Source organism: Camelina sativa, chromosome 9, assembly GCF_030686135.1.
Source record: "Camelina sativa cultivar CO46 ecotype springtype chromosome 9, ASM3068613v1".
NCBI classification, from domain to species: domain Eukaryota; kingdom Viridiplantae; phylum Streptophyta; class Magnoliopsida; order Brassicales; family Brassicaceae; genus Camelina; species Camelina sativa.
The window spans coordinates 32637463-32662401 of NC_141888.1; the positions used below are offsets into that span (position 1 = coordinate 32637463).

The 24939-nt window shown below is 36.0% G+C and overlaps 7 protein-coding genes and 1 pseudogene across 10 annotated transcripts; 6 read left to right on the forward strand and 2 right to left on the reverse strand.

Moving 5' to 3' along the window:
• Positions 1–780: 780 nt before the first annotated feature.
• On the forward strand, positions 781–2398 carry LOC104712405 (chaperone protein dnaJ 49). Its single transcript, XM_010429304.3, has 2 exons — positions 781–931; positions 1082–2398. The coding sequence occupies exon 2, from the start codon at positions 1098–1100 to the stop codon at positions 2199–2201; it is 1104 nt and encodes a 367-aa protein (XP_010427606.1). The 5' UTR covers positions 781–931; positions 1082–1097; the 3' UTR covers positions 2202–2398.
• LOC104712404 (nuclear pore complex protein NUP93B) lies at positions 2355–7613 on the reverse strand. The gene is made up of 15 exons (XM_010429303.3): positions 7242–7613; positions 6993–7084; positions 6631–6697; positions 6389–6448; positions 6211–6300; positions 5607–5864; positions 5260–5355; positions 5032–5166; positions 4807–4860; positions 4601–4684; positions 4375–4464; positions 3414–4304; positions 3070–3251; positions 2673–2964; positions 2355–2586 (listed from the first exon to the last, which is right to left on the reverse strand). Exons 1-15 carry the CDS (start codon positions 7341–7343, stop codon positions 2509–2511), a joined length of 2571 nt encoding a protein of 856 aa, XP_010427605.2. The 5' UTR covers positions 7344–7613; the 3' UTR covers positions 2355–2508.
• On the forward strand, positions 7541–8876 carry LOC104712403 (uncharacterized). 2 transcript variants are annotated; one of them, XM_087467304.1, is made up of 4 exons: positions 7541–7753; positions 7855–7986; positions 8077–8466; positions 8548–8876. In XM_087467304.1, exons 1-4 carry the CDS (start codon positions 7641–7643, stop codon positions 8681–8683), a joined length of 771 nt encoding a protein of 256 aa, XP_087323430.1. In that variant the 5' UTR covers positions 7541–7640; the 3' UTR covers positions 8684–8876. The 2 variants fall into 2 exon arrangements, with proteins under 2 accessions (XP_087323430.1, XP_087323431.1); XM_087467305.1 differs by having other exon boundaries at positions 7564–7753; positions 7860–7986.
• On the reverse strand, positions 8697–10738 carry LOC104715744 (transcription initiation factor IIB-2-like). The gene is made up of 7 exons (XM_087467303.1): positions 10061–10738; positions 9932–9956; positions 9708–9849; positions 9488–9609; positions 9318–9406; positions 9134–9213; positions 8697–9034 (listed from the first exon to the last, which is right to left on the reverse strand). The coding sequence occupies exons 1-7, from the start codon at positions 10264–10266 to the stop codon at positions 8901–8903; spliced, it is 798 nt and encodes a 265-aa protein (XP_087323429.1). The 5' UTR covers positions 10267–10738; the 3' UTR covers positions 8697–8900.
• A 1414-nt stretch (positions 10739–12152) lies between these two features.
• On the forward strand, positions 12153–14439 carry LOC104712406 (xylan glycosyltransferase MUCI21). Of its 2 annotated transcripts, none has more exons than XM_010429305.3 (3): positions 12153–12735; positions 12836–12913; positions 13073–14439. In XM_010429305.3, exons 1-3 carry the CDS (start codon positions 12540–12542, stop codon positions 14293–14295), a joined length of 1497 nt encoding a protein of 498 aa, XP_010427607.1. In that variant the 5' UTR covers positions 12153–12539; the 3' UTR covers positions 14296–14439. The 2 variants fall into 2 exon arrangements, with proteins under 2 accessions (XP_010427607.1, XP_087323432.1); XM_087467306.1 differs by having other exon boundaries at positions 12189–12735; positions 13092–14439.
• Positions 14440–16173: 1734 nt separating this feature from the next.
• On the forward strand, positions 16174–17355 carry LOC104715745 (xylan glycosyltransferase MUCI21 pseudogene; annotated as a pseudogene).
• A 343-nt stretch (positions 17356–17698) lies between these two features.
• LOC104712408 (putative inactive ATP-dependent zinc metalloprotease FTSHI 2, chloroplastic) lies at positions 17699–19024 on the forward strand. Of its 2 annotated transcripts, none has more exons than XM_010429307.3 (4): positions 17699–17951; positions 18232–18333; positions 18416–18580; positions 18757–19024. In XM_010429307.3, the coding sequence occupies exons 1-4, from the start codon at positions 17889–17891 to the stop codon at positions 18766–18768; spliced, it is 342 nt and encodes a 113-aa protein (XP_010427609.2). In that variant the 5' UTR covers positions 17699–17888; the 3' UTR covers positions 18769–19024. The 2 variants fall into 2 exon arrangements, with proteins under 2 accessions (XP_010427609.2, XP_010427608.2); XM_010429306.3 differs by having other exon boundaries at positions 17701–17951; positions 18709–19024.
• Positions 19025–21397: 2373 nt separating this feature from the next.
• On the forward strand, positions 21398–23843 carry LOC104712409 (agamous-like MADS-box protein AGL18). Its single transcript, XM_010429308.3, has 8 exons — positions 21398–21982; positions 22548–22653; positions 22731–22786; positions 22878–22977; positions 23066–23107; positions 23212–23253; positions 23340–23491; positions 23592–23843. Exons 1-8 carry the CDS (start codon positions 21801–21803, stop codon positions 23680–23682), a joined length of 771 nt encoding a protein of 256 aa, XP_010427610.1. The 5' UTR covers positions 21398–21800; the 3' UTR covers positions 23683–23843.
• Positions 23844–24939: the final 1096 nt, after the last annotated feature.

The window sequence follows — 24939 nt, forward strand, 5'->3', positions numbered from 1 at the left end:
CAGATGTTGACACACAAACTAATCAAAAGATAATACAATCTTACTAAACCCAATCTGTGTCATGACAATAAATTCTCTCAAAAGATTATGATCATTTGAACCCGATTATGATGGCAGAAAACAAAACAAGAAAAAGTCTGAGAAGAAGGATAAAGAGCACATGGAGTAATTAACTCACAGCTTTAAAGACTATCAAGCTTGTCTACTGTATAGTACTAATCTTGCTCCTTCTTGTTACATTTAGTACGTACACAAGGGGAGTCTTTTATAGGCCCAGTAATGTTAAGTAGTACTTCAATGCATCTTCTAGTTATGGGATCCATAGGTAGAAGTAGCTAGAAGAAAGAAGAACTAAAATGACAATTTAATGGTAGAGCAGCAGATACTTCTCTTGCCAGTTTCCATATATATCTTTAAAAAAATGTCTTCTCACAGAAACCAGCAGAGTATTTGACTATAGTACATGAATTTTCTAAGAGATACATTTTGCTTAATGCTTCGGAATTTTGAAAGATGCATTGGATGAAGAAAATACTTTTTTTTTGGCTATAGTAATCAAGAACAGTCATAAACCAGACCTTTGGTTGTAATTGCAAAACACGTCCCTCAGATTTCTTAATAGTTTGAGCAGTAAAATTAGGCCTTACCTAACCATCATCAAACACTAACTTCTACTGAGCTGGACCGGTTCAATTATAAACTTAATAAATTTATAACCGAAAGAAAACCAGACCAAATTGTTTTAAATTCTCCATAACCGGAACTGATCGAAATTTATCGGGTACCTTCTTTGTACCGACAATGGTACGCTAATCTCAGATTCAGCTTGGGATTTGTCTCGTCTTTATCTCAAACAGCAAATCGTGTTTTTTTAGAGTCGTCTTGAAAATTCTTCTTCCACAAATATCCCAATCTGCAAAAAATCCGATCGGTGAGGAGAAACCCTAACTTCGAAAGGGGGTTCACTTTATCTCTCTCTCTCGCTCGAACAGTCTCATGATCGAGATGTGCTTCTTCTTCAACAACAACAACACTCGGTAATTTAACTCCTTCTGATTCTCTTTGTTTCCTCATCATCTAGGGCTGAAACATCAACAATGGATGGAAACAAAGACGACGCGTTGAAGTGTTTGAAAATCTGCAAAAATGCTATGGAAGCTGGAGACCGACCTCGCGCTTTAAAATTCCTTGCTAAAGCTCGTCGTCTTGATCCTAATCTCCCTATCGATGATCTCGTCTCGGAGCTTAACAACAACAAATCAGACGAACCAGGATCTGCAAAACCTCCTGGATCTGCTGCAACAACGGCCAAGGATTCTTCTTCTTCTTCAGATCGGCCTTCGTTACGTCAACGTGGATCGTCAACGACGTCATCGTCTTCTTCTTCCATCTCCTACACTGAAGAACAGATCTCTATCGTGAGAAAGATTAAATCTAAAAAGGATTATTACGAGATCTTAGGTCTTGAATCAAACTGTTCAGTTGATGATGTGAGGAAAGCTTATCGGAAACTCTCTTTGAAAGTTCATCCTGATAAGAACCCAGCTCCTGGTTCTGAAGAAGCTTTCAAATCCGTCTCCAAGGCGTTTCAGTGCTTAAGCAACGAGGACGCTAGGAAAAAATACGATGTTAGTGGCTCCGATGAACCTATCTACCAACCACGTCGATCTGCTAGAAGTAATGGATTCAACGGTGGTGGAAACTATTACGAAGACGAGTTCGATCCCAATGAGATTTTTAGAGCCTTCTTCGGTGGTGGTGGAATGGCTCCTGCCGCTACTCAGTTCCGATCATTCAACTTCGGAGCTACTCGTCAAAGAGCAGCTAATAATAACAATCAAGCTCCTGAAGCAGGTTTCAATGGTCGTATACTTCTTCAGCTACTTCCTGTTGTGTTCATACTCCTGCTTAACTTCTTGCCTTCTTCTCAACCGGTTTACTCACTCTCTGCTACTTATCCTTACCATCACAAGTTCACTACACAGAGAGGTGTCAATTACTTTGTGAGGTCGTCTAAATTCGAGCAGGATTACCCACGTGATAGCAACGATCGGCATGTTTTGGAAGAACAAGTTGAGAGAGATTATGTGTCTATACTTAGTCAGAATTGTAGGTATGAGATGCAGAGGAAACAATGGGGATTTGTTCGTGAAACACCTCATTGTGACATGATGCGGAGATTTGAGACGGCTGAAGCCTAGAGCACCAAGAATGAGTGAGGCACACACAAATTGGGTCAGCTTATAAACATTTTTCATGTCAATGCCTTCACGAGTCAGAACTGATATATGTTTTTGTTTTTGTTTTGGATTTATTATATAATGCTTTAGAGAACCTAACATACGATCCTTGGATTTTGTGTGATTATATCTCTGAATTAAGTTTTGGGTTTTATTAACGATGCCTGTTACAACCAAGAAAACATATCCTTCGTTCTAAGGTAAACAAAGTAACAAAACTGGGTTCAACAGCTTCCTTCCTAAGAATAGTGTTCAAGTTTTCTTAGATTCAAAAGCTTCGAGCAACCTTCTCATACAAGTCTCGAGGCCAGTTCCGCTGTGTGTTGCTTGCAAGAAATCCAGCAATCTGCAAAAGAAATCCATAATTTATATCCCTGTAATCACCTCTCCTGATCTTACAAGTGCCTGATTAAGAATTTTGTCAATGTGTACCTTAGATCTCATTCCCCTCATCGATCCATCAGTGTCAGCTACGTTATCCAAACACGTCAGAGCAACCTTGAGTAAATCAGGGACACAAGTCTGAAAGTAAGAGGATGCTTTCTGAAACTCGTTTGGGGTGGTGTCAGGTAGTCTTGGATCGAGATGTAGGAATGGAAGTTTCGCGACTTCTCTTATGGCATTTAGATGATTGCCTAGTCTGGCTAACTTGTGGATTGACAGTATTGCCTCAAGCTCTCTTAGTATTGTTTCTTGCTCCATGACTTGATCTCTTCCCTGGATACTGTAGTATACAAGTGTGTGACACTTCTAGTAAGGAACTCCATATTCAACAACTACACAACTTAAGACAAGTAGATGAATGAATCCATTAAAGTCTGCAATTTACCTGGCTTCAGGGTGATATTTGTAAGTATTGAGAATATCGTTGCCTGAGAGAACAAGCCCCGCTGCTTGGCTTTCACCATCTGACCTTCCACGGACAAGGGAGCAAATGGCTTCGGACAGACACTTGTTTACCGTTTCCAAGGCAGACGAATACGCACCAACTCTCTTCTGTATTTCTATCGCCTGCATTCGATAACAAACAGTTAAGAAACTGAAACATGGTCAAATTAACAAAATTTTGGTATGTGAAATCACTTCACTTAAACAAGAAACCAATGGACAGTTAGCTGAAGCATGTTTTAAGTTATTAGTGTGTGATCACAAAGGACATAAACAACTACTTACTTCGTCATATAATCCAGCTTCTTGACACTGAAGCGCAGCTTCAATCAAGAACTGCTGCCTCAATCTAATATCAGGCAGAAATCTTCCAAGCTCGCCTTCTTCACCGGAACCTCTAGCACCAAGCAGTAAGCAAATACCACCCTCTCGTAACAAGATCTCAGTCAGTAGTTGCTTCAACATCATGTTCCTTTGCCTTTGTTGATCCACGTTACTTCTTCCAGACCATGCTTCCCGCCCCCCACCTACTGCAATGGCAGCTTGTGCATAGTATTCCAGCGTCGTTTTCAGATCATCATGACGTAAAAACATCGTCCCATATTGCCTAATCATGCTAGATGCCTCAGCATTAGCATCCATCACGCTTAGTTTGTGCCCAGTCCCAGATCCTTCAGATAGCACGGAATGGTCCACTAGCGAAATAGCCATATGGACAGCATCAATGTTATACCCTTCATCTCCTGCTTCTTTGGACATGTACATAATCACTGGTAGTAACTGAATGCTGAGAAGCAAAACATATGGGTATACCAGAGGGTCTTTGCCATTCTTAGTGTAATAAGATGGCTCAAATTTATTAAGATAAGCCTGAAGATCATCCAAACTGTAAGGCACTAGCCCATCATTAGAGACCACAGATGAAGATCCACCAGCTACGTCACGTACGCATGATAGTTTGAACCAAAGAAAATCTTCAATTGTATTAAAGAGCGTCGAAAAATCCCTCACGATTCGATCAATCTGCCGTCGGGAACCAGATATTATCGTATAGAGTAGGAGCTTCTTCTTGTCATATGTTGTCTGGCCCAACCTCAACAACCTCTCACATTCTTCAGAAGCAATAGCGGCGGTATGTGCAGCCACAGTGCCACCCGTGGTAATCCACTCGGTAAGCTGCCCAAAAAAGGGAAATCAATAAGGCAACTCCAAAACTTTAATGTAGGTTTTAAGTCAGAAAATATACCAGAGGAGCAAACTGTTGCTGTGATGAACGGGATGATTGGGCAATTTCTCTAGCTTCCTCATAATAACCAGTTCTCAAACAAAAATATATCTGTAATCAGAGCGGTATATTTCATCAATCTCCTACTTTAAGAAACTTGGGGAACAGCAATGAAAATATTATGCAGTTCAACTTAATTGTTGAGGACAAAGTGAAAATTTAAAGCGTAAGCGAAAAGATGTGAAACCTGCTGCCAAGTAGTATCAAATGGTGGTTGCCTATGAGCATCGCCTGAATCAAAATCTAAAAGCCCATAATCTCTCAGACGAATCTGCAAAGTATTGAAAAAGAATCAAGAAATGCAAACAACCCAATGTATTTGACTGCCACAAAATAATATTCCTGTGTATATATCTGTTTAGTGTTAAGCTTTTTTAGATCTGTGGCACTAACCCGAAGAAAGGCACGAATTCTTTGCAAATTTCCAACAGATCCACCAAGAGCAGCCTAGAACAAGATACGAAAAAAGGAAACATGTTGTGACTATTAACGCACTTGAACTCACTGAAAGATCAAGGGCATACTTTCAAAGAAGCATCCTTAATAAAGTAGCATCAATATGTAGCATTCTGTATATAGCAGTTGCAAGCAAAATTAATACAAGGTAGAAACGAGTACTTGTGTATGATGACTTTGAATTGTATCCATTATATGTTTCCCATGCCCACATTCCAAGTGGCGTCTTGCACCTATCACGAGGGCCATCCTCTTGGAGGCACCATGTTGTACTTCTGATTCTTCACCTGTCATTGCCTGTTTTATAGATTGGTTAAGGCCTTGGAAATGTAAGAACAGTCCTTTAAGGTGCCACTGGTTGGAAAAATAAACTTCCAATCAAAAGATCACCTGAATAAGTTGCCATATTTTCTGAATGTTGACTGATTTTCCACGAGTCAGATTAATTCCTAGACTTTCATATGCACCATTGAACGATGTTGCAGGCTATACAAACACATGAATAAGATGTTGGTAGGAAACAGAGCTGAACAAATGAGTACAAGGTCAACTAAGTAATGCTGAAAAAAAGACAAACATCATCAAAAGGTGAAGGGTGTACAGATTCTTTTTAAAATTTAGCTTGACCTCTAAGAGCAGTTACAAAAAATGCACAATTATCATCTGCAATTATCAAACAGGACGACATTCAAAATGCACCAATGTAAATATACAAGAAGGTTTTTGGAAATCCATACTTTAAATGGCAAGCCTCGTTCTCTTGCAGAGTTTAGTTTCTTCACAACCTCGGCATAGACATATGACTTTTTCTCATGAATGGGTTTGTTAGTCATAGACACCAGTTGCATTCCAGGTTTTGAAGATACTTGAGGACTCAAAGCCATTAATGAACCAGCATGAGTGCCTCTGCTTGAATCGATCATCTTGGTCTTAGGTAACATTGAAATTTTGCTAAGGCTATGAAGAAAGTCACGTTTTTCTTTTCTACAGTCCTCCTGCCATAAACAGATTTGACATTTGAAGTATATATGAGAACTAATATCCTTCTAATTAGCAATAAGCAACTCAACCAGCTTCTAACTGATTCTACGCCAAGAATTTTCAATGATATATGTAGGGATGAATAACATGTTCGTCCGTTTAACAATTACGTTCTCAAGCTAATATCATTTACCAGACTCTATCTGTAATAGCATAATGAGGAGAAGCAAAAGGCGAGATGGAAAAACTTTAAAACCATTAGAAACAGGAGAACAATGTATATATGAGGGTAAAAGATGTGACAGATGAAACTAAAATGGAAACCAATTCAAAACAATTTTTGATAGTCGAAATACTGACCTCCAAAACTTTCAACATGTAGTTGTTAAAGCTTCGAACATTATCTTTTTGAGCCTCCTGTATAGCCGATACCATTGCCATTTCATGAACCTGGAGACAAGAATAATGCATATAGAAGATCTGTAGCGTAATCTGAAAAAAAGGGAATTCTCGAAGAGCACTTAGATATAAAAAAAACCTGTTGCAAGTATTCTTCAACACTTGTTGCGTCGGCAGGGAATACATCCTCAAATGTCGTCTTTTAACAATCCAAAAAGAAAAAAGGCAACGCACAGGTCATTCAGCAGAACCAAGTTTTAAATAAGAATTATAAATTTTATATGGCCAAACCCAAAACTATACATTAATCCAAGTAAACCTACCAGAACACAAAGCATCATAAGCTAGGTGATAGAGACAGATAATAAACAAAATACTCACCTTCAACTCAAATGACTTAAGATCACGAGATAATTGATCTGCATTGATTCCCTCCCGTGCAAGTAGTCTGTGTATCCAATCAGCAAAAAATAAAAGAGTAACAGAATCATCACACTCAGTTGTATAGCTAGCTTCTCGCTTATGAAGTTTTTAACAACGGAAGACCACGCAATATTTTCAAAATATCAACCAGAGGATTCTACTGTGTTAAGCTCGTCGGACCTATAAAACAATCTCGCACCGCAATACTCTTTAATGCCCAAAACTAAGTCATCAATTTTGAATTCTCCGGGACTCAACTCTGTAGGACTTTAACGCAAGACCTAGGGATAAAGAAAAGGAATCGAAGCTGAATAGAGTACCTAGTGGCAGCAATAGACTGTGCCGGAGCTTCGTTTCTTAGGGTTTTCGCCTTGAGTTTCCTCGACAATGTTTCCAATTGATCCAAATTCCTCTACAAATCACACATACATATCAATAAGAACCAATCGCGACGCGATGAGGAAGCTTATAAACCAGATTTTACAATCTAAAGCAACCACCAGCAGCGAATATTTTCTACAAACAAATGGAGAGTCGGAATCGAAAAGAGTAGTGGTTAGTTAAAGGACCTGAAGAGGAGGAAACTGAGACGAAGGAGCCGCTTGCTCCAGAAGCTTAGTCGAAGAATGGAGAAGATCAGTCCATCCACTCATCTCCTGGTCGTTCGCCATTGATACTGGCTGGGTTCAAGCTCTACACAAGGAGAAAGAGAATGGGGGAACTGGGAAGCGTGGTGTGATTTGAAACTTTTTACTCTGGAAAGACGATATAACGTACGCGGTTCAAACCGGTTCGATCGGATCGGGTCTTGATTCTTTATTTCTTCGGTACAATAATACTTAACCAAAGAATTGGAGACGGATAAAGAGCACGAGCCGACCTAAAGAGCACGAACGAGCACGACCTAAAAGAGCACAGATTTAACTGTACACCACCTGTTCGACGAATTGCCCCATTGAAGCTTGCTTATGGAGGAAAAAGACTGGGAAGCTTCTTCTTCGAGCGAAAACGAAGATGGCTTTCCAAACGATGATGACGAAGAGTTTCATTCTGGTGGTTCAGTGCCCAAGTTACAGTTCAGGTGGATAAAAATCTGCGACTAATTTCTCGTTTTACTTGGCCGCATCATAAACTGCTAAGTCAACTCAGTTTCTCTTTTATATTGGTGTTTGCAACATGTAGAGTAGGATCTTCCAAGGCTCGTTGGATTGCCGAATTAGGAATGGCTGAAGTTGAGGTTAAAAGAGGGAAACTTTGGACAACTACTGGAATCATTCGTAGTGGAAAGACATATTGCTTCATTGAAGAGGCTCTGTATGTGGCAAGCTAAACATTTACTAGGTTTATGAATCTTAGATTTCTGAAATTCACATTATGAAGTCTGTTCCTTTTTCGCATTGGCAGGTATTTGAGTGAAATAGGAGAGTTGCAGATCTTAGGTAGTGAAGATGATGTTATGATCCCATTGAAGGACTTGTATGAGAAAGTTGCAGATGAAAAAAGCGGTTGCTGTTGGGAAAACTACGAGGTTTATAGATACTTAAAGGGTCTTGGTTACATCCTAGGCAGGCATGGGGTTTCTTGGACGTCAAAGGATGCTGCATTTACGACACCAAGTTGTCAAGAAGAGTCAGTTTGTTCCGGTGAATGTCCTGAAGACAAGGATACTGTAGCTAAACTCTTGGGAGATATGCAGATCTGTGATGCTAAAGCGGTGTATGACGTGTATTTGCCGAATAGCAGATTCAAGAAGTCTTCTCCTGGTGAACCGAGCTTTGTGGCTTGCTTCTCGGGGTAAGCACTTTCGTTAGCTAGAACTATGAAAGCAAGTTTGCTATTACACATCTTACTCAATATACTCATCCTCTTTTACAGGGACTCTCCACCAAGCAGAAAAGATATTAAAGTCCTGCAAAAGCTCGTAGCTGCACCATTAATGTTTTGTCATATCGCTCAAGGCCGTGCCAGTTTCTTTTCCTTCAGTTCCATAGACCTCCCTCTCTTACCATAAAACGTAACAAAAGACTGAATGATCTTGTATTCTTTCGACAAAGTCAGAAAACAAAGTAACTTTGATGTTGCGTATATCATGACTCATGAGGTATAATATGTACGACTCTTCTGTTTTTCTACAAGGGATGAGAAGAATTTTGTAAAAGGCTTCAGGAAAAGAAAATGGAAAGACGAATGCTTTTTTTGAGTGAGATTGCTTGTATCTTCGAAGATATCTAAGGACAGCCGAGGTTTTTCAGGTCCCTTGGCTTGGCAAACCACGTTGGTGTAATTGTTGACAGTTTCGGATACAAGTCCTTGTATGTTCCATTTATCGTTGTTTCTGCAATTCCAGTGACTTCTATAAGATCTGCAACTCATCAAGTGTCAATATGTTAGAGAAAGAGAAGAGCTGATCAGACTTTGCTTTACAGCTAGCTTGCTATATAGATGGAGATTTAAATGTGACCTTTGAGCAGCTTCTTCTCATAAGAAAGTCGAGCAATGGCATATACGATTCCTGCGGCAACTGATACAGGAGACCTACTGCTGCAATAAGTAGAAATATGGTTTCTTTAAAGTCTGCTGTTGCATCATATATCTGCTTACTCATCCACTAAATTCTAATAAAACTGCTCAAATGATGAATGTACCTATCAGTAATTCTATCATAATCTTCCGCAGCTTCATGAGCAGCTTTAACAGCATCGCTATCCAATCCAAGTTCAGAACAAAACCGCTTCTGCAGATGAATATAAATGTCAGTAAACGAGAGCTATTGACCAGGTGAGCAATACAACAAAAGTTTAATGCACAAACTCACTATAAAGTCAACAGCTTTGATACTCATCAGCCAATTTTTGTTCATCTTCAGTTTCTCAGCTATGAACCCAATTGCCTTGGTAATATCCAGTATAGGGGCTTCATTGGCAACAACAGATATTTCTACAACAAAAATGGTTTTGAAAAAGCTGATTCAGCTACAATACCAGAAGCTAAAGCAAGAAATGAACCAGGATCTTTCAGGTTTCAAGTATACATACCCCCCATAGACCGAGTATTATCACTGTATCGACAGGCAATGTAGATACAAGCAGCAAAAAGGACGTTTGGTTCCATTCGTTCCTTTCGTTTCTTTCCTATGCAATACTTCTCCACTTCCTTAAAGATCTGATTAGCGTGATCCTGCAGATCAAGAGACACACCAGTTCAAACTTATCCGTATACTAACTATTCTAACAGCGACAAAACAAAAAAGCTTATTTACCTTGACCCTCGCAGGAAGTTTCAACCTGCAAAAAATGGATGAAGCAATATTTAACTCTGATCATCTTAAATTCTCTGCATGTGTGATTGAAGTTCTTGTCTAAGAATAGAGAGAATGAAATAACGGTACCCATCGGAGATAGCTGAGATGGAGACGATGACACCATCGGACGAAGCTTTACCGGAAGAAGCAGTAATCGTCTCGGGATTCTGCGAATTTCCAAGAGTAAGGGACAAGAAATCATCGGAGGAACCATTCTTTAGCTCGGTGGTAACGATAGAGCCTGTATCAAAGCCAGGTTGCAGCGAATATTCATCGGAAGAAGCAGTATTCATCTCGGGGTTCTGAGTATTTCCAAGAGTAAGGGACAAAAAACCATCTAAGGAACCATTCTTCAGCTCGGTGTCTACGGTAGAGACTGGTTTCAACGAGACAACGAATCTTCAAGATTAGGGGACAAGAAATCAACAAAGGAACCATTCGCGGGATCGGTGGTGGACCTGGTTGTGACAATGGACAGATCACTATTGCTTATCGGATCACTGAGACGACGAACAGTATCGTTCTCTTTAACATCAACACCATCTTCGAGACCACAATGGGAACATCTTTTGCTTCTCGCAACGTGATCAGTGACAACAGTGGCCTTCTTACATCCCCTACAACAGTCACGCCACACCTGCATCATCGGAACCCTAGTTTCTCTATCCTGATTTTGCGATTCCTTTGATCTCTTCTTCTTTCTCAGTGCTGAGTATAGAGTCAGGCGGAGATTTCGGAAAAAAAAAAGTGGAGGGACTCTGAAACAGAGTTAACGGTTGCTTCTCATCTTATTTTATAGACCAAACAAAAAAAAAGAAGGGTGAGAGTTCAGCTGTGTTACGGTACACGTAGATACAACAATATGAAGCGTTGATATAATAAGATGGGGCCCTTTAAGCTTCGATCGGACGGTCTTTATCGTTTCGAGATATTACGAAAGGAGATGGAACGTTGTGCCGTTTCAAGGCTCCGTCACTAAAACCAGGTGCCGTTTTTTGGCTGTTGAGTCTCTTTTTTTTTTTTTTTTTTTTATATGTAAATCAAAACATAATTTTGGTTAGAGAAATTCTCTTAGATAAGTGGTCAATATCCAAAACTATGTTGTGAAGACTCTAAAAAGTAATTAATATCGAGTGTTTTTGGCCTTATATTTTGGGTTATCACGACTCACGAAAGGGTCTTTTATTATTTGCGTATTTTACAATTTCTCAGCAATTGGAGTTTACCAGAACACATGCTTGTATATCTAAGTGCGAAGGAGAGGATATCCAAATTAGAAGAACACACATCACATGCAAAAATGTGCAATCTAGTGCATTCTATTTTCAAGAAACTGCTCTAGTTTGATACGTACGTGTCTTGAAACTTTTATAATCAAGGTTTTTCTTAACTCAACTATATATGTATTATGTACATAGAGTAAGAAATTGTGTTAAAAGAAAAGAAAAGAAAAAAATACTAAGTAGAGAAGAATTGTTTTATACCCCGAAGAAAACTCTGGTATTGAATCTGATCACCCATTGGTATTGGAATTGTATCACTAAACTCGAGAAATATAGTGACTGACACAAAGAAAACACTAGAAAATTCGAAAATTTTAGTCTGACCATCCGAATTGGTATTTGAATCTGATCACAATAATGGTAACTGGTGGTAAGTACTACTGGTAACAAATCCACAATAGTAGATAAACCCTTTAATTAGGCGATGGTGATGTCCCACCAGCTGAGCTGACCAATTCACGCCAAAGTTTTATTTTATTCGTCTTCGTAAATCACGAATCTTTTCTTCATTTTAAGTTTTCCTTATAATATGTTTGAGCTAACCAAAAAAAAAAAAAATGAATACATAACTGCATCTCAATTCTCCATTAATAACACTTTCTTTAATGTATTGACGATCGAATGTTAACATATATCCCCTTTATAATGTACTAATGATCCTCCCACCTTAACATCTTCTAACGAAGATGCATCATATGAACCAGTCCAATAATTATAACAAGAAAACTATAGTGGATAGAAGCAAAGATTCGAATATTTTCATTACGATTTAATTAAAATAACCATATAAAGGCTATAAAAAAAATTTCATTTCAGTCCACAACTAATTTTTATATTAAAAATCCCAAAAATAGAAAATTAGGAATAATAAAAGATTAAAAGAGACTAATCGGAGAGGACAAGAAAAGTAAAGCCCTTCTCCTCCCTGCCTTAGTCCTGCCTCGACTTCTTTGACACGGCTCTCCTCGTTGTTTGTTTCAATCAGCTGACGAACGAAACTCGATGAAAGAGCCAAAACATACTACTATTTTAAAGAAAATAACAGTTTCATCGAAAACAAAGCTTCAATTTGAAACATCCTCTCTCTCTCAAAAAGTCTTCTCTTCTCTGTTTCTCTCTTGATGTAAGAGAAAGCAAAGCACCAAAAAACCCATATTATAATTTTTTAAAAACCTCTCTTTTATTTATCTTCTGGATTCTCTGATTCTTACTCGCAAATACCAAAAAGCATCGTAAAAATCGAAACTTTCTTTGTGGGTTTCTCGTCTTTGTTCTACAGAAATATGGTTCAATACCAAAGACTCATCAGAAAAGGGGAAAAGCTTAGAGTTTCAGTTAATGAAAAAGGTGGTTCCTTTGCCGGAACCGTCGCCGGTGGTGGCTTCTCAAAGATAGCTAAACCGAAGATTATCTTAGTTCTCTTTCTCTCTTTCCTCTCTTGCTGTTACATCTTCAGCTTCTCCTCTTTCTCTCTTCTAAGTAAAATTCACCTTTTTTATATAATTACTTCCATTAAATTTTCTAGTTTTTTTTCTCATAATTTCGTTTGTGAGTATTAAAGCTTATTTAACTTGTGCAGATTCTTTTAGCAGAGAACCTCAAGGATTTGGTCCTTATGAACAGTTCATTGCTCCTCTATGTTCAGGAACCTCTAATGGTATTTTCAAATCTGTCTAATTACACTCTTAATACCGCCGAATTTGATCTTTCAGAGCTTTCTTTTTTTTTGTAGTCGCTATCTGAATTGTTTTTATCTTCATCTAAATAACATGTTCTTAGTTTAGTAACCCTCTTGGCCCCTTTAATGATTTTACAGGAACAATTTGTTGTGACAGGACCGGGTTTAGATCCGACGTTTGTATCATGAAAGGAGATGTTAGAACAAACTCTGCTTCTTCATCAGTCTTCCTCTTCACTTCCCTCGCAAAAAAGACAAACATCTCTCAAAAGATCATCAAACCTTACACAAGAAAATGGGAAACAAGTGTGATGCAAACAGTTCAACAACTCAATCTCGTTTACAGAGATCAACATAATTCTTCAGTCTCTGAATCTGATGATGTTCACAACATCGTCTGCGATGTCTTCTACGACGTTCCTGCTGTGTTTTTCTCCACTGGTGGTTATACAGGAAACGTTTACCACGAATTCAACGACGGGATCATCCCTTTGTTCATCACTTCACACCATTTCAACAAGAAGGTTGTGTTTGTGATCGTTGAGTATCATAGTTGGTGGGTTATGAAATATGGAGACATCGTTTCTCAGCTGTCTGATTATCCTCCCGTTGACTTCAACGGTGACAAGAGAACGCATTGTTTCAAGGAAGCTATCGTGGGACTGAAGATTCATGACGAGTTAACGGTTGATTCATCGTTGATGCATGGAAATAAAACAATTCTTGATTTCAGAAACGTGTTGGATCGAGCTTATTGGCCTCGTATCCGTGGATTGATACAAGAGGAAGAACTCGAGGCAGTGAACAAGACTGGTAAAAGAGTTGGAGAAGACGTGTTCAAGAAACCGAAACTAGTGATTCTGTCGAGAAACGGATCGAGGGAGATACTGAATGAGAGTCTTCTGGTGGAGTTAGCTGAGGAAATTGGATTCTCTGTCGAGGTTCTGAGACCGGATAAAACAACAGAGCTGGCAAAGATCTATAGATGTTTGAACTCAAGCAATGTGATGATCGGTGTGCATGGAGCTGCAATGACACATTTCCTTTTCTTGAAACCTAAGACAGTCTTTATACAGATTATACCAATAGGAACCGAATGGGCGGCTGAGACTTATTATGGTAAACCGGCCAAGAAGATGGGATTGAAGTACATTAGTTACAAGATTAAACCGAAAGAGAGCTCTTTATACGATGAGTATGGCAAAGATGATCCGATAATACGAGATCCTAAGAGTTTTACTCAAAAAGGATGGGATTACACTAAGAAGATCTATCTTGAGCGGCAGAACGTGAAGCTCGATTTGATAAGATTCAAGAAACCGTTGTCTCGTGCTTATGATTTCTCGATGAAGCGAATTTGACCGGTGTATAGCATTACACAAACCGGATGTTATCAATTAAAGGGGGGGTTTTTAGATTGTATAAAATAGTTTTGGTTCGAGATGTACTGTATACGTTTTAGCTATACTGTAAATAAATGGAAGAGGAACGAAAAGTTTAGCTCTTTTCTTTTGTGTCATAATACTATTTTCAAATGACTCAATTTCACAAGCTTTACTAATAACCGGATTTACCAACTAAACTGAGTTTTTCACACATTTTTCACTGAGTTAATACCAATCAAATGGGTCTTAGGGCCCAAATATTATTTTCTTTGTAGGCCCAATATATGCCAAATCTGTCCATGATTTCTCTTTGATAATATTGACTTCGAATCAATATGAAGGATATTCTATTTTTAATAATTATTGTACCTTCTTATATCATTATCATCGAGACTCATTGTTTTTCAAAAACATATATGATTAAAGCTTCTAGAAATCTGCACACAAAATAGTAAAATGGAAACAACCTGCATGTAAGTGTGACAAGTGGCTCATTCTTTTTTTTTAACATGTTCTTTTTAGCATGGGAAAAAAAAAACAATTCAACTTTTTTTTTATATACACACAAACAAACCTTGTGCAAGTAATATCCTTATATATATATTTCTTATTTTATTTCATTTGTGGGAATTTTTGTACCAATATATAATTATAAATAGTTTTTTTTTTAAAAATATTTAATTTTAAAGATATATCTTGGATTGAGATCGTGTAGATCATATAACTTTGTTTTTGTATGAAAAAACTACTTTAAGACCAAAGTAATTTTTTTTAATAGGTTTTCTGGGTACATATTCGATATAGACAGGTTTAAGTGGTTCAAGCCTAACCAAATATTTTTAGTATATTTCCTTTTCTCTAGTCTAGTACTAATTATGTAAAATAAAATAAAAAATCTAGTATTAACATAATTGCAATTTTCAAAAAGGGAGAATATTGACCCAAAAAAGATTAAATGACTTGAAACTATATTTAGACACTCATCTAAATAAACTATATTAGTATTTTTTGTGTGTAAATATTCCCATATTTATACACAAATATTTGTTTACTGGAATTACACCACATAACTAATTAATTAATTTCTATTTATTTTTTGTAATGTAAAGATAATTCTAAAATACTGTTTAAGATTCTCTAAATATAATACTTTGAGAAAAGGATATTTTTCTTTTACTAATAGTAAAGCAATCATCTACCTCCTTTTGTTGGCTATTCTACTAGCCACAGTGAAGTATCACACTTATCATATAAACTTGGTATTAAAAGAAAAAAAAACTTTTTAAAGATAAACACTATAAAATTTATAGAACTATGAATGTTGTTAGTATGGTTGATCAAAGATTTTCCTAATATACTGTCAATATTAATTTATATATCTTTTAACCAATTAAAATTTTGGTAGATTAAAGGTTTTAGAAACGTAATAAAAAGCATGATCTAAAAAGTGAAAAACCAGATGTTACCAATTAAATGTGGTTTTAGATTGTATGTATAAATTTTACCTATACTGTACACATAAATAAATGTAAGAGAAAAAAAAAGTTTAGTGCTTGTCTTTTGTGTCATAATCAGTAAAATCTCTATAAATTAATAATGTTGGGACCAAAACATTTTATTAATTTATAGTGATATTAATTTATTTATAAATTAATAATTATTATTTTATTGTGTAAATTAATAATTATTAATTTATAAATATATTTTTAATTGTTTAAATTTTTAAAATTTATGAATTGGAAAAATCTTAGCTTTTTTTATTTTTGTCGCTATCTGATCCCTTGTTTTATCTTCATCTAAAAATATGTTCTTAATTTAATAACCCTCTTGGCCGCTTTAATGATTACAGGAACAATTTGTTGTGACAGAACCGGGTTTAGATCCGACGTTTGTATCATGAAAGGAGATGTTAGAACAAACTCTGCTTCTTCATCAGTCTTCCTCTTCACTTCCCTCGCAAAAAAGACAAACATCTCTCAAAAGATCATCAAACCTTACACAAGAAAATGGGAAACAAGTGTGATGCAAACAGTTCAAGTTTTACAGAGTTCAAAATGATTCTTCAGTCTCTGAATCTGATGATTGTCACAACATCGTCTGCGATGTTTTCTATGACGTTCCTGCTGTTGTTTTCTCCACTGGTGGTTATACCGGAAACGTTAACCACGAATTCAACGACAGGATCATCCCTTTGTTCATCACTTCACAGCATTTCAACAAGAAGGTTGTGTTTGTCATCGTTGAGTATCATAATTGGTGGGTTATGAAGTACGGAGATATCGTTTCTCAGCTGTCTTATTATCCTCCCGTTGACTTCAATGGTGACAAGAGAACGCATTGTTTCAAGGAAGCTATCGTTGGATTGAAGATTCATGACGAGTTAACAGTTGATTCATCGCTGATGCTTGGGAACAAAACGATTCTTGATTTCAGAAATGTGTTGGATCGAGCTTATTGGCCTCGTATCCGTGGATTGATACAAGAGGAAGAACTCGAGGCAGTGAACAAGACTGGTAAAATTGTTGGAGAACACAGTTTTAAGAAACCAAAACTAGTGATTCTGTCGAGAAACGGATCGAGGGAGATACTCAACGAGAGCCTTTTGGTGGAACTAGCTGAGGAAATTGGATTCTTTGTCGAGGTTCTGAGACCGGATAAAACAACGGAGCTGGCAAAGATCTATAGATGTTTGAACTCTAGCAATGTGATGATCGGTGTGCATGGCGCTGCAATGACACATTTCCTTTTCTTGAAACCTAAGACAGTCTTTATACAGATTATACCAATAGGAACCGAATGGGCGGCTGAGACTTACTATGGTAAACCAGCCAAGAAGATGGGATTGAAGTACATTAGTTACAAGATTAAACCGATAGCAAAGATGACCCGGTAATACGAGATCCTAAGAGTTTTACTCAAAAGGGATGGGATTACACTAAGAAGATCTATCTTGAGCGGCAGAACGTGAAGCTCGATTTGATAAGATTCAAGGAACCGTTGTCTCGTGCTTATGATTTCTCGATGAAGCGAATTTGATCGGTGTATAGCATTTAGTCATTTACAAATCGGATGTTACCAAATTAAAGGGGGGTTTTAGATTGTATAAAATAGTTTTGAAGATGTATACGTTTTAGCTATACACGTAAATAAATGGGAGAAGCTTTATTAGACCTTGTTTATCAGGGAGATCATGATAGAGTTCTTAGGTTTTTGGGTAAAAAAAATTAATCAGAATTGAAAAAAAATGTAAGATCTCCCCTTATATAAGAGACGGAATTGTGGTCTAAGGGGCGATACGTGTCGCCATTATATTGGTCTAAATAATAATACAAAAGAGAAAAAAAAACATTTTGTCGATTTATTTCTTTTTTCCTCTCTTTCTCTCGGTTGCGATTAATCGACGATTACGATTGATGAATATGGAATCTGAAGCTTGAAGGCTTTGAATCGAATGACCTGGAATCAGAGGAAGGGTATGGATTTGAAGAGACTGGAGAGAAAGAGATAAGTAGCAACGGTGATTTGGAAGCCAATCTCCGAAGAAAGAATCGACTAACAGTTGGAGATTGATGCGGGTTGAATATGGAGTCGATTTAATCGGTAGAGAGATTGAATCAATTGGAATCAGAAAGGTATGTTTCTTAGTACAATTGTTTGAATCGGAAATTGTTTTATGATTAGGGTTTTTTTATTTTGGATCCAAATTGAGGGTTATATGATGTTTGTTGGAAAATTAGGGTTTTTGTTGTGCATGTGTTCCAAATTGATCATTTTATTTGATATTGTTTCACCTTCAGTTTCATTTATCATATAGTAAAGCAATACCTCTGAGTTGATTTTCTGATGATTCTCATTGTATAGTGTGGATTCAGTCTTTTTCTAGATACTAATGTTCAGGTGGTCTCTTTGCAGGCTCCATCTGTGGTCTTCATTGATGAATTAGATGCTGTTGGAAGGGAGCGTGGGTTAATAAAGGGTTCTGGAGGACAAGAAAGGGATGCCACTCTTAATCAGGTTCCAAACATTTTAGATTGTGTAATAGTCTTCTTCGGTTTTTAAGGGATGAAAAATTTATTCGTTTTGTTGTGTGTTACAGCTCCTTGTTTCTTTAGATGGTTTTGAAGGAAGAGGAGAGGTCATTACCATCGCTTCCACAAACAGACCAGACATTCTAGATCCTGCGCTTGTGAGGCCTGGAAGGTTTGACCGCAAAAATTTTATCCCTAAACCTGGTCTTATTGGACGGATGGAGATTCTGCAGGTAATGACTTGGTCTTGGTGTATGTGTTTTTGTATTCTTAAACTTGTAAATTTGCAAAGTTCTTCCGCAATGTAGAGTTTGTCCTTCGGTTCAAAGCTATATCTTTGTTTTGGTGTTGCTGTTTTAAGTCCATGCTCGTAAGAAGCCAATGGCTGAAGATTTGGACTATATGGCAGTTGCTAGCATGACAGATGGCATGGTTGGAGCAGAGCTTGCCAATATCGTTGAGATAGCAGCAATTAATATGATGCGTGATGGAAGAACAGAGGTGTGATCAATATTTTTAGTTCGAATTGTATCTGCTTTTACTTTTGGATGGGTTTGGTTTGGAATGTTAGGATAGTGTACCAATGGTAATATGGTGTGAGTGAATTTGATTAAGCTCTTGGACGTTGTGCTAGAGAAGCAGTTTAGGCTAATAATAAGTTGAATTTATTTTTGATACCAGCGAGTAATCGTATATTCTCTGTAACTCTAATGCAGTTAACAACAGATGATTTACTTCAAGCTGCACAAATATGTATTAATGTTTTATTATGTTTTATATGTTTGAAAATTAATAAAAATGGAATATTTTTTTAATTTTATAAAATCTTAAATGTTTACACATTTATACCACTTCTATTCTATTTAAAATTTTAAAATTTTTAAAAACAATATTTTAAAAAATAAGAGACCCAAAATAAGAACCTACCAATAAAAAGAAAATTTTATCTAAGAGATCATGGATTCTTATATTCCAAACAGTACACAATTAATTCATAAAAAATTTAAGAACTCCCCTTATATGAACCCCCAATAATCTTGCTCTTAGCTTCAAATGATTCAATTGTACAAGCTTTACTAACCGGAAAATACCAACTAAACTGAGTTTTTTTACACAATTTTGAATTTTCACTGAGTTCATACCACATCCAAATGGGTCTAAGGTCTAAGGGCCCAAATACTATTTGCTTTTTAGGCCCAAAATCCCAAACATGCCAAATCTGTCCGTGATTTCTCGTCATTTTTACAGTTTTTTTGTGTGCTGTTTACAAAGTTAAAAAGTAAAAAAAAAAAAAAAACACCAAGATTTGCAGAATAAGTAAAAAACATCCAATTGGATCTGGGCCCAAATTTTTTTCTTTTTCTTTTTCTGTTTGATAATATTGACTTCGAATTAATAAGAAGGATATTCTATTTTTAATTTATTGTACCTTGTTATGATTATCATCGAATTTCATTGTTTTTCAAAAACATATATGATTTAAAGCTCTTCTAGAAATCTGCACACAAAATAGTAAAATGGAAACAACCTGCATCTAAGTATGACAAGTGGCTCATTCTCTTTTTTAGCATGTTAGAGAAGTGTCTGGTTAATGGGAAAAAAAAAAAAAAAACAATTCAACTTTTTTTCAAAGCGATTTCTCCTTATATATATTTATTTCATTTATGGGAATTTTTGTAACAAAATAGAACCAGAATAGATTTTGTTTCCTTTAGTAGAAGAAAAAAGAAATCTTAAGAAATCACGTTAGTTTCGTATTGGATGGTACTTTATAAATTCCTAAAGAATACTCAACGCGTTAATGCTTTTCCATATATAAACATTAATGCATACGAGATATTATTTTTTGGCAACAACTAAAGATAGTAAATTTATCCCCAGAAAAAAAGAAAACTAAAAATAGTAAAATGTTTTTAAAAATGTGTAAAGCTTTATTTAATTTTAAAGATATACTTTAGTGAGATTGTGTAAATCAGATAACATTAATTTCCTTTGATTTGGTATGGAAAAACTACATTTAAACCAAAGTAGTTATTTTTAAATAGGTTTTCTGGATACAGATTCAATTCGGTATAGACCGGTTTAAGTGGTTCAAGGCTAACCAAATATTTTCAGTATATATTTCCTTTTCTCTAGTCTAGTATTAATTATGTAAAAAAAAAAAAAAAAGTCAAGTATTAACATAATTGTAATTTTCAAAAAGGGAGATAATTTTGACCAAAAAAGAAAGATCACCACTAAATGACTTAAAACAATATTTAGAAACACTCATCTGAATAGTTTAACACTCTAAAACAAAAACTGTGAGCTGTATTAACATATTTTTTTGTGTGTAAATATTCCCATATTTATACACAAATATATTTGTTTACCGGAATTACACGACAAAACTAAATAATTTCTAATTCTTTTTTTTTTCTAATGTTAAGATAATTCCAAAATACTGTTTAAGGTTCTCTAAATATAATATCAGTTACAATAGAAAGTCTTTCTTTAAAAAAGGGATATTTTTCTTTTACTAAAAATACAACAAACTTGATTTGGATGGGAAAGCAATCCTGCTAGTAAGATTTTACTATCTATAGAAACGTTAAAGCCCACACCTTTTGCTTTTCTTATCATCATATTCTTATTCTTCAAAATAAGGCTACGTTTTGGCTAATTTACTAGATCTCTCACCAAAAAAATAAAATAAAATAAAATAAATAAGGCCACGTTTCTACTATCTTTTAAAAGATATGACTACTGTTAAGTTATCACACTTATCATATAAACTTGGTATAAAAAGAAAAGAAAAAAAACTATTTTAAGATAAACACTATAAAATTTATAGAACTATCAGTATGCTTGATCAAAGATTTTCCTAATATACGGGTCAATATTAATTTATATATATTTTAACCAATAAAAGTTTGGTAGATTAAAGTTTTTAGAAAAGTAATAAAAAAAGCATGACCAAAAAAGAAAGAAAGAAAAAAAAAAAAAGAAGAGAAAATCCTACGAAATATTAAAAAAAAAGGGAGAAGAGATGCGAAACCAAAACAAGGCGTTATAAAAGGGAAAGAAGTGCCAAAAGAAGAAAACAGCCACTCACACCAAGCAAAGCAAATTAAGCAAACCCAGCCAAATATGGAAAATTGCTACTTATAGTAACTCCATTTTTTTCTTTTTTTATACAATTATTATAAAACCTAATTTTGGTCTCTAATTTTTTCTTTTTTCTTTTTTTTTTTTCCCATCCTTAGCCCCTTTCCCAATTGTCATATTTGATCGATTTCTAAAGAAAACCTCCCTTATATATTCACACAAACTAAATAAAAATCTCTGCTTTTTTACATTACGAAGAAGAAGGGCTCTTCTCTCTACTTCTTCCTCTGTATCATCATCTCCTTTTTTGGATTTTACAGAAGCCCAGATTGATTTTCTTTGATTTGCTCAGAGAGAGAGAGAGATATGGGGAGAGGAAGGATTGAGATTAAGAAGATTGAGAATGTCAACAGTCGTCAAGTCACTTTCTCCAAAAGACGAAACGGTTTGTTTAATAAGGCTAAAGAGCTTTCGATTCTCTGTGACGCCGATGTTGCTCTTATCATCTTCTCCAGCACCGGCAAGATTTACGATTTCTCCAGCACCTGGTAAATTTATTATTATACGGAAACCAAAAGATTTTGTTTTTTTTTGTTTTTTACGTTTTTTTGGGGTTCTGTATCTGAAAGCAGAGCAAAAACCCCTGTTTCTTTAATCGTCGTGATGATTGTTTCCTCTGTTATTTATTAATCTGGTGAAATCTTTGGGCTTTAAAGGTGAAACCTTTTTTTGGTGGGTTTTTGATTTAAGGGTTCATCGTTTGGAGAATCGAGATTTTGTTTCTTTGATTAGGATTTTGTAATCGGATTAGTTTGTGAGTTTTTGTAAATAAACCCTTTAATCACTGTTGAAAAAAATGCAGTTTGATGCTATCTTTGGTATCTAAATATAGGTAGATGCTGTTGTCTGTATCAGTTTGTTAGAATCTGAAAGGCTGTTTTTATAATTCCATGTTTATTAGACTACAGATGAGTCTGTTTGTTGTATCTAGCAAAAGTGTGTTTTATCTCATCCTTTGTGAAGAAATTGATAATGTAGAAGTTGAGATTATTCATGGGTCTGTGATGATCAAACCAATTAAGGGATTTGTTTTTTTTTTTCCAATCTGTGAAGTATGGAGCAAATTCTTTCAAGATATGGATACACTACTGCGTCTGCTGTTCATAAACAAAGAGAACAACAGCTTCTACTTGGTGCTTCACATGACAATGAAGCTGTGGTATATGTCTATCCATAAAGCAGAGATTTTTTTTCTGTATCCCTTTTTCTTGATCTGATTTTGGTTTTTTCTTGCAGTTGCGAAATGATGATTCTATGAAGGGGGAACTTGAAAGATTACAGCTTGCCACTGAGTATGTGTTTCTCCCTGGAATTATATTTTGGTTTGTTCTTGTGTAAAGTTGTGGTCTTTCATTGGTTGTTTTCTGTGTGTTACCTGAACAGGAGATTGAAGGGTAAGGAGCTTGATGGTATGAGTTTCCCGGATCTTATTTCTCTTGAAACCCAGTTGAACGAGAGCTTGCGTAGTGTCAAGGATCAAAAGGTGAAGACAAAAGTACTAATTTATTCAAACATCTTGAGACAATTCTTTTGATTCATTCCTGACTTGTAAAGTTTCGTTTTGATTCCAGACAAAACTGTTGCTCAACCAGATTGAAAGATCCAGGTTACAGGTACGAACAGAGCCTCCCCAAATGTCAAAATCATAGTTATCATCAAATCTTATACAATGCTGAATCTCAATATCCTTGTTTTGTTGTTTCCTTATAATTATCAGGAGAGAAGAGCATTGGAAGAAAATCAAATCTTGCGCAAACAGGTAGAGAGAGATTCATCAATCCCTTAAATTACCTTGGTCTGGTCTTCACCATACATGACTGAGTTTAAATCTAAATCTGTTCTCAGGTAGAGTTGCTGGGGAGAGGTTCAGGACCAAAAGTGTTGAGTGAAATACCTCAAGCTTCTAGCCGAGAAGATGCTGATCCCGAGAGCTCTTCATCAGATGATGATGAGAATGACAACGAGGAGCATCATTCAGACACTTCCTTGCAGTTGGGGTAAAGTGCAAACAAAAACCCTAGCTTCTGTTACAAGCTTTGTTATTTTTTGAGGTCCCTGAGAATTCTAAACGCTTGTTTGGTTTTTGTCTTTTATTAGGCTGGCATCGACGGGGTATTGTACAAAGAGAAAGAAGCCGAAGATGGAACAGGTCTGCGATAACTCTGGGAGTCAAGTGGCTTCTGATTAATGGAATCAAACTATTCTTCTAATCATGGTGTTTAGGAATTTTCAATGTATCTTCTCGTTCCTGGCTCTGTCGCTTTACTTTTAACTTCGTCGTCTCAAGTAGAGTTTTGCTTTAAATGTTTAGGTGAACATTTTTTCTTAATCAAGAAGGGATTTGATTAATCTAATAGTATGATATTAGAATTTCTTAGTTAAAGTTCTCAACAAACAACACTATGTCTGATGAATCAATGTACATTCTCTAACAAATTACAGTAAAGTCAAGAAAACATAAACACATCGAAAACTACAGAATACATTGATAGCAAATGGTAGATGAAGAAGGTTCAGCCAAAGAAAACAACAAATCGAATCGCTCATAGACATGGTTAGTCGAGAACAAAACCATCTCTATCCCTTTGTTATACCGGCCCATTTATAGTATTGGGCCTACATTTGTTATCTGTTTTGGACTTTTAAAAAGAGATGATCTTGAACTGTGTCGGGCATTAAAGGCCACTGACAATTCAAAGGTCGCTGACGGCTTAGACACAGGGCTGCTCAGTTCCTTCCTACTCAAAAAAAAAAAAAAAAAAAAGGATTCTGATATTTATGCTTGGAGAAATAAATCACCAGATGGTAGACAAGCGGCAGTGAGACAGTGAGTACAAGTTACTTTTTATTGTCAGTAAGTACAAACAGTACAATTTTTTTGATAGTGGACACTAAAATTGATTACATGTTAGTGATGCAAAAAAAAAAAAACCTTAGAAAAATAGTATATTCTTCAGAGAAACTAGCTGGTCTAATTATATCAAAAATTTGGACCGATTTGTGAAATACCACATCGTTTAGAAGTCTAATTATATCAAACTTTTGTTGTGAAGACTACTACTACCATGATTACCAAATAAGTCCACAATCATTTTAAAATGCCAAAGTGGTGATGACTAAGTCGACACAAAATTTTAAAAAAAAGAAAGCATAAGTCCCGGACCTAAAAACGTAAAACCTGCAGAAGAAGAAACGCCACGTGTGCAAGGAGCTTCATGAGAAGGTTCCAATGAGAATGAGATCCACCGTCATCAAAACACACACACACAGTCACACTTGTTTTAATTTTTTAATTTTTGATAACTACACTTGTTCTCAAACAAAAGTCAAATCACCATTCTCATAGACCCTACATTATTTTTTTATTATTCATTCATTCATTATGAGACGCTTGCTCATGTTTTCACCGTCCGATCACGGATCCTAGCTGTAATCAAGGGGGCAG

What these genes read in the sequence shown, in the direction of transcription:
- LOC104712408 (XM_010429306.3), top strand. Translation starts at nt 17,889, where the DNA reads ATGCGGGTTGAATATGGAGTCGATTTAATCGGTAGAGAGATTGAATCA. An exon ending in GGGATGCCACTCTTAATCAG is followed by an intron (nt 18,334 to 18,415) that starts GTTCCAAACATT and finishes TGTGTGTTACAG; the next exon opens with CTCCTTGTTTCTTTAGATGG. An exon ending in GACGGATGGAGATTCTGCAG is followed by an intron (nt 18,581 to 18,708) that starts GTAATGACTTGG and finishes TGCTGTTTTAAG; the next exon opens with TCCATGCTCGTAAGAAGCCA.
- LOC104712405 (XM_010429304.3), top strand. Translation starts at nt 1,098, where the DNA reads ATGGATGGAAACAAAGACGACGCGTTGAAGTGTTTGAAAATCTGCAAA.
- LOC104712406 (XM_010429305.3), top strand. Translation starts at nt 12,540, where the DNA reads ATGGTTCAATACCAAAGACTCATCAGAAAAGGGGAAAAGCTTAGAGTT. An exon ending in CTCCTCTTTCTCTCTTCTAA is followed by an intron (nt 12,736 to 12,835) that starts GTAAAATTCACC and finishes TAACTTGTGCAG; the next exon opens with ATTCTTTTAGCAGAGAACCT. An exon ending in ATGTTCAGGAACCTCTAATG is followed by an intron (nt 12,914 to 13,072) that starts GTATTTTCAAAT and finishes ATGATTTTACAG; the next exon opens with GAACAATTTGTTGTGACAGG.
- LOC104712403 (XM_087467304.1), top strand. Translation starts at nt 7,641, where the DNA reads ATGGAGGAAAAAGACTGGGAAGCTTCTTCTTCGAGCGAAAACGAAGAT. An exon ending in GTGCCCAAGTTACAGTTCAG is followed by an intron (nt 7,754 to 7,854) that starts GTGGATAAAAAT and finishes TGCAACATGTAG; the next exon opens with AGTAGGATCTTCCAAGGCTC. An exon ending in TTTGTGGCTTGCTTCTCGGG is followed by an intron (nt 8,467 to 8,547) that starts GTAAGCACTTTC and finishes CCTCTTTTACAG; the next exon opens with GGACTCTCCACCAAGCAGAA.
- LOC104712404 (XM_010429303.3), bottom strand. Translation starts at nt 7,343, where the DNA reads ATGGCGAACGACCAGGAGATGAGTGGATGGACTGATCTTCTCCATTCT. An exon ending in CAGTCTATTGCTGCCACTAG is followed by an intron (nt 6,698 to 6,992) that starts GTACTCTATTCA and finishes TTGGATACACAG; the next exon opens with ACTACTTGCACGGGAGGGAA. An exon ending in ACATGTTGAAAGTTTTGGAG is followed by an intron (nt 5,865 to 6,210) that starts GTCAGTATTTCG and finishes TGTTTATGGCAG; the next exon opens with GAGGACTGTAGAAAAGAAAA.
- LOC104715744 (XM_087467303.1), bottom strand. Translation starts at nt 10,266, where the DNA reads ATGAATACTGCTTCTTCCGATGAATATTCGCTGCAACCTGGCTTTGAT. An exon ending in TATGATAGAATTACTGATAG is followed by an intron (nt 9,214 to 9,317) that starts GTACATTCATCA and finishes TACTTATTGCAG; the next exon opens with CAGTAGGTCTCCTGTATCAG. An exon ending in TGAGAAGAAGCTGCTCAAAG is followed by an intron (nt 9,035 to 9,133) that starts GTCACATTTAAA and finishes GATGAGTTGCAG; the next exon opens with ATCTTATAGAAGTCACTGGA.
- LOC104712409 (XM_010429308.3), top strand. Translation starts at nt 21,801, where the DNA reads ATGGGGAGAGGAAGGATTGAGATTAAGAAGATTGAGAATGTCAACAGT. An exon ending in AGATTACAGCTTGCCACTGA is followed by an intron (nt 22,787 to 22,877) that starts GTATGTGTTTCT and finishes TTACCTGAACAG; the next exon opens with GAGATTGAAGGGTAAGGAGC. An exon ending in GTAGTGTCAAGGATCAAAAG is followed by an intron (nt 22,978 to 23,065) that starts GTGAAGACAAAA and finishes TTTTGATTCCAG; the next exon opens with ACAAAACTGTTGCTCAACCA.